A 6,838-nucleotide genomic window follows, 5' to 3' on the forward strand; every position below is an offset into this window, starting at 1 on the left:
ACGTGATTGGTGGTGCAAGTAGCTATACTGATTGCCTTTCTTGTATTTTTCTGGTATTAATGACTCTCTCATTGTTGTCCTTTTTTCTTTCCCATCTAGCTGTTAAATCCATGGAAAGTACACTTCCAAGTTATTGATGTGTAATAAAGGGACTCATTTTTATTTGTGTCAGTGAGGTATTTTGAGTGCAACACAGAAAGGTAGAGGAGCAATCACAAGGAGAAGAAGAAGCAAAGAGATCAACATGGGTAGACACCCTTGCTGTCCCAAAGAAATCAACAAAGGTGCTTGGTCTAGAGAAGAAGATGAAACCCTCTCCAAATATGTTGCCCTCCATGGAGAAGGGAAATGGCAAAAGGTTGCCCAAAATGCAGGTACATTTTTCATTTTCTCTATATACATACATGTCCCTCTGATTTTCTCTATATCATTTTCTGTATGCATCAAATACATTTTCACTATGTATTTGATGTATGTTAACTATATGCTAGGCACTTAAGTGGATGGAGACTTTGGTTAAATTATCTTGGTGAATGAATGTTTAAATCCAAAACTGATTTGCTGAATTGACATTATTGAATTACCTCATATGTTATCCATAAATCCAATTAACAAAGTTAATCAGTATCATGGATTGTCCTTAATTCCTATTATTTGGTAGTGTACAATAATATATATATTATATGTAGGTTTAAAACGGTGTGGAAAGAGTTGCAGACAAAGATGGTTGAATTATCTCAGGCCTGGTATAAAGAGAGGTAACATCTCTGTGGATGAAGAGGATATGATCATAAGACTTCATCGTCTTCTTGGTAACAGGTGATTTTTTTATTATTATACTAAGCACAAGTTTCATAATTCGGAAGGCTTATATAATATAAGATTATAAAATATAAACTATAGTTGAAGTTCATAATTTCATTTTTCATCATTTAATGACTTTGTGAACAAGAATTGATGTTACGGTTTTTGTTTTATAGATGGGCTTTGATAGCTAAGAGGCTACCGGGACGAACAGACAATGAAATCAAGAACTATTGGAACACTAACCTATCAAAGAAGTTACAGAAACAAACTTCATCATCTGCTTCACTTCAACAACAACAACAACACAACCCCAATCACAAATGTGAAGACAAGAAGACCAAACAAATCCATGTAGCACCTGAAGCTCCAAGGCCTAGGAGAGTTAAGGCTGTTCAATACAGTAAAATTTTGGAGAACACTGGGTGTGATGATAGGCAGAGTCCTAGTCCCTCAACTAAAATAGAGGGTAGTGATGAAGCTTCTCTTACTGATTTTCTCATTGATATTGATCAAAACCAAATGCTGATTGTTGATGACTCTAACTCAATGCTCCCACAAATTGAAGACCACAAGGTAGGCTTAACCAACAGTCCTAGCTCATCATCACCTTCTGATTATTGCCACCTCTTACCAGAGAGATTTGATTCTCTTGAGACCCTTTTTGATGTGGAGCTCAAGAGGATGGCTTCCTTTCTTGGATTGGAAATTGATTGAAGGGATTTTTTGCAGTGAGGGGACCAAGATAGCTTCTTCAATATAACATCTATAAATGGAATTCCCAACTACACATGTAGCTAGATGTATAAATCCAGGGCTTCTTTTCTCTCTCTCTATCTATCCCTCTCAAGTCACTTAATTGGTTGTGAACTCACGAGCCAATCAGATTGTAACATCTGTTGTTTAGTAGATTTTGGATTCTTCGCAATTTCCGTTTACCAATTACTTTTGGACTCCGTATAAGTATCTAATTTGATGTGTCTGTAATTGTATTTCACTAGGAATGTATGTTACTATATATAAGAAGACACAAAATATTCATATGCACATATGTATGATATTTATTGGCAATAGTAGGAGGATGTGACCACTGATCTATCAGAATTTAAAGCAATATGTTGACAACAATAGGCCAAAGTTTATTAATACACAGACTAGGCAAAACATGTTAACAGAGGATTATGTTACAGAAAAATATTTCTGCTTCAAAAGCATTTCGATCCCTTGAACTACAACATTGTTATTTTGCACAACCAAGTTAGGAGTACTAACACTCACACCCTTCTTTCTCTTCTATATATGGTCAACATGTCAAACTTGTATTGAAGAAAGAGTTTTGATTCTGCAACAATTTAAGTCACTTATTTCCTACACTTCTCTCCTAACATTCTTATAGAATCTGAAAATTTGTTGGTGCAGTGGCTTTAAACTAGACATTTCTTACGTCCCAGGCTCAATAATCTTAATTGCCCTCAACAATAGATGTGCAAATGAGACAAACTTTCAGCTTGGAGGTCCCAATAGTGCCTTCAACTTCACCAATACATTGCTTCAAATGTGTAATTTTCCTTAAGTGATGCTTGCAGTCACCGAGCACATAGATAGCCACAGAGGGAAAAGAAACAATCTATGTGAATTGTGAAAGCAAAATTATCCAAAAATGGAGATAGTTTAAATACTCTTTGGTGTTTATTACAAAAAATGTCCCTACCACTCCCTACGGAATTAATTAGCTTTTTTGCTCAAATACCATACAAGGCTTTCTTTCCATTCAATATATTCTACATGCCTATGGAATTCATTACCATTTACATATAAATCTCACAGAATTAGGAGACTAATCTTTCTCCTACAATTACTCTTTCACCAACCAGTAGAACTTGATTAGAGAGCTTTAGGTTGGAGTATTTAATACTCAATCTATTTGAGTATTACTTAAAAGATGAACTCTAACATAAGATAGTTGAATTATTGAGTGCTGAATAGTTAAGTAGAAAATTTATCCAAATTTCTAATGGATGTTGTCTCAAAATTATGAAAAGTTGGTTCCCATTTGATTAATTTAAATTGGAATTTGGATCAAATGTGAGAAGTTTAATTCTCGTAAATTGGATAAGTCTAAAGCAGAATCTGCTTTGAATCTTTCAAGAATCATAATATATTGGAAGTCTATTAATTCATGTTTGTACTTTTCTTATTTATTTTTTTCTTGGCCTTAGCATAGTTATTGTTTTGATGTGATCCATGCATAATATGGCATATCAAGTGAGGACAATATATCATGAGAGGTGAGATAAACTTATGTTGATCATTGAATCTCATACGAATAATCAGTATTACACGTTATTTACAAGGTATATGACAATCTAAAATAATTAAATGACTTCATATTTTATTTTTTATTCTTTATACCTAATTCAGTGGTTGAGATTTATTCTTTTTATTCTCACAATGAACCAGCTTATCTCACTTGATATACTCACTTCATTAACATAAAAATATTTCCAGTAATGCGAAATTGCAGTATTCATTTTTAAAATACACAAACCTCCCTGTTCAATACTACAATTAACAGATTCGTAAGAGAAACAAAAGCATTTTTAAGATTTTTGAAATTTTTTTATAGATAATGTGCATTCATGATTGTTATGATGATAAGTGGACTAAGAGCATGTTTGACATTTTTTTTTTTAAGTTAAAAGCTATTTTTAAGTTAAAATTAAAAAATAAACTTAAAAAATAAAAGTAAAATCTCTTATTGGGAGCTTTTAGCTTTATTTTTTTCTCATTATAAAAAAAACTCTTTTTATAATAAGAGTTTTTATAAAAATATGTTTGATTAAGATTATGCTTTTAAGAAAAAGAGAAATTAAAAATAAGACATATCAAACAATCATTAAGTGCTTGTTTTCTTTTTTAATTTCTCTTCTCTTTACAAGTAGAATTTAGGCCAAATAAAATTTTACAAAAACTCTTATAATAAAAAAAACTTTAAGATTTTAGTTTTTAAGTAATTTTTAAACTAAATTTTTTATATAATTACCAAATAACTTTTAATTTTTTTTCTAAACTTTTTTTTTAGCTTTAATTTAAAAGTAAAAGAAAATGGATCAAACATGCTCATACCTAATAATTAAGTGAATGAGTTAATATTTTTAGTCTGGCCCAAATTTAAGCTGTTTGTCTCAAGGGGGTTAGCCTAAAATTCGGATCCATGTTAAATTTTAATCCGACCCAGCAATTAGGCTTATTAAAACTTCTTTTACATGTCCATAGAATTGGGCCTATGATTTCGGCCTATATCCATTTGGGCTTTTGTACAATCCTAAACCTAAAGTATCATGTTAAGATTAAGTTTCTCATCAAATCAGAAACTAGTTGATTACCCGTGCAATGCACGAGGAAAAAAGAAATCAGTTTGTTTGTCTCGTAAATGAATAAATCAAAAATTCAGTTTGTTCGTATGACATAAACGTGTAACTTTTAAGGTAGAAACAAAAAAGAAATTGATATTTTTTTTTTATTGTGTAATATATAAGATGGAGCAATTAATAAAATCTTACTGAAAAAATAAAATTTGAAAAATGGTTTACAACTTAATATTTGATATCCGTAATATGTTCTAAGTATAAATAAGATAATTACACAAAATCTCCAACAAGAAATTTAAATGTCATGTTGACAACAATATAATAAGAAATATGTCTAACCGATACTCGCAACAGTTGTAAAATCTCTTCCGCCATGCACTTTGGTGGTTGTTCCTGTTAGAAATGAATCATAAACAATATATAAACAATAATTGGAAAAGAAAAAAGTATTTAAGGGAATTATATAGTGTTATGGCAGATGAATAATTCAGAATTACAATGAAACACCGTTACTGCAAAAAATACCAGTGAATAAAATACTGATTGTGCCTCGAATACTGAATCTGCATAACAAAAAAAATTAGCAAAAAAATAGGCATAACAACTAAACGAATGCAACAAAGAAGATTAAAAAATATTTGCTAATAAAAAATTGAGTTCTTACCTGATACGAAACAACATTGTTATCTCTTTGTACAAATAACCAAGTATACTACACTAATCTTTGAAATACTTTCTTATAGACGATGTTAAAAGTAGTATTTGTAACACAACTATTTTCATCAAATATCAGCATCTTCAATCCATGCCTGCTCTTTACTCTGGATAGTGCCACATATAATTGCCCATGAGTGAAGACAGGCCTAGGAAGAAATGTGCACTCTGATCTTCAAAAAAAAAAAAAAAGTGCACTCTGTATTATTGTCCATAAAGCTTCGTTTCAATCTATGAAGCACCGACACTTCAAAAACCCTGACGTGTCGTGTCCGACACTCCAACACGCGTTATATAAATTCAAAAAAAGTTAAATGATTGCGTTGCGTTGAGTTTTTAGTTTCAACTATTAGATTCTTTGGATTACGATTACCATTTAATATAAATATTTGGGATATCTTATGTTGTTTTGCGAAATTGATGAATATTTTAAGTTTAGTTTCATTTTTTTTGTTAAATTATTGAATATTAAATATAATATACACTACATATATTAAAAATATTATTTAATATCAAAACATGTCCTAACATATCGAAAACTAATATTTTTTAAAATTAACGTATTGGAGTGTCGTGTCATATCGTATCACGTGTCTCATGTCAATATCGGTGCTACATAAGTTTTAATCACCGGTCTTTGTTTCTACTTTTGAGCTTTGGGCTATTTTGCGCTATGCTACCCATGGAGCTCTCATTAATCATCAGTAAAATTATATTTAAGTTTTTTTTTAATTTCTCCACCAACTTATTAATTATTTAATTTAATTTGATTCGGATAGAATCAGAAATGATGATTCTTATTTTTATGGGAAAATATTTTCTTATGTTATAAGAAAATTATTTTCTCCTACCAGTGACTCTTCAATTTTCGTACAATTTTTTTTTAATAGATATAGACCTCACACAAGTTGTATTTATAAAATAATTTTTTTTCTCCCATAATAAAATTGAAACCCTATTTTTTATTTTTATTTTCTTTCTGGGTTTTTAAACATGACTAATTATATTCTGTTCAACGGTCAAACGGTAAAAATTTAAGATCTACGTACTCCGACATTTAAAATTTTGTGAAACAGTAAACATACATGCGTGTACTCCTGTCCCCAACAGAAAAGAAACCCAAGCCCTACAAATGGTGATTCAAAAATCAAAAGAGATTCTGTATCTTGGTACCAAGCCAAAAATATGACACTGATAATGATATTATTATTATTAGATGCACTCAATTAACGCATTTATGTTATGTATGGTTATAGGTGGTAATTCTTAACAAAATTCGTTCACAAGACACGAATGTGATATAAAAAATTTGTTTTTGCTTAATCCGTTTTAAAATTTATATCATGTGTGTTATAAGTTATTTGTGTCGTATTTTTATTCATGGTATTTTTAGTACATAGTTAATAAATTTAGATTTGTTAATATTTAATATATTTTTAACTTATGAAATAATTCAAAAAAAATTTTAACAAACTTCATATAAATAATAATAAATTTTATTGCTTTTTTATATAAAAAACTAATTCAACCCAAAACTTTAAGGTGTTAGGCACTGGCGGACCCAGCCATGGGCAAATGTCCGCAAGTGCCCACATAAAATTTTGGATTTTTTTTTTTTTTTTTTTAGCTTTGTAGGTATTTATTTGTATGTTGATTCAATATTTATATTAGGAGTAAATATCATTTTAAGTTTCTAGTAAAAAACATGGTCCCCACTTTAGTCTCTTATCAAAAATTAGTCTCGAGGTCCCTACGAAATTCAAAGTGAATCAATTTAGTTAAAATCGTGGTTCCTCACTAATTCAAAAAAGACCTACATTAGTTACTCAAAAAGACTAAAATGAGTTCACTTTAAATTTCATAAGGACTAGGTAACTATTTTTTTTTATAATAGACTAAAGTGAGTACCGAATTTTTTGTTGGAGACCAAAAATGATATTTATTCTTAT

At 30.1% G+C, this 6,838-nt stretch overlaps 1 protein-coding gene across 1 annotated transcript; it reads left to right on the plus strand.

The window, feature by feature from the left end:
- The first annotated feature begins 244 nt into the window (after positions 1 to 244).
- Positions 245 to 1,521, plus strand: LOC133307524 (transcription factor MYB1-like). Its single transcript, XM_061508046.1, has 3 exons — positions 245 to 374; positions 690 to 819; positions 981 to 1,521. The coding sequence occupies exons 1-3, from the start codon at positions 245 to 247 to the stop codon at positions 1,519 to 1,521; spliced, it is 801 nt and encodes a 266-aa protein (XP_061364030.1).
- The last annotated feature ends 5,317 nt before the right edge of the window (positions 1,522 to 6,838 follow it).

Source organism: Gastrolobium bilobum, unplaced genomic scaffold (assembly GCF_033153095.1).
Source record: "Gastrolobium bilobum isolate Gb01-03AN ecotype WA unplaced genomic scaffold, APGP_CSIRO_Gbil_v1 utg367, whole genome shotgun sequence".
Classification (NCBI taxonomy): Eukaryota; Viridiplantae; Streptophyta; class Magnoliopsida; order Fabales; family Fabaceae; genus Gastrolobium; species Gastrolobium bilobum.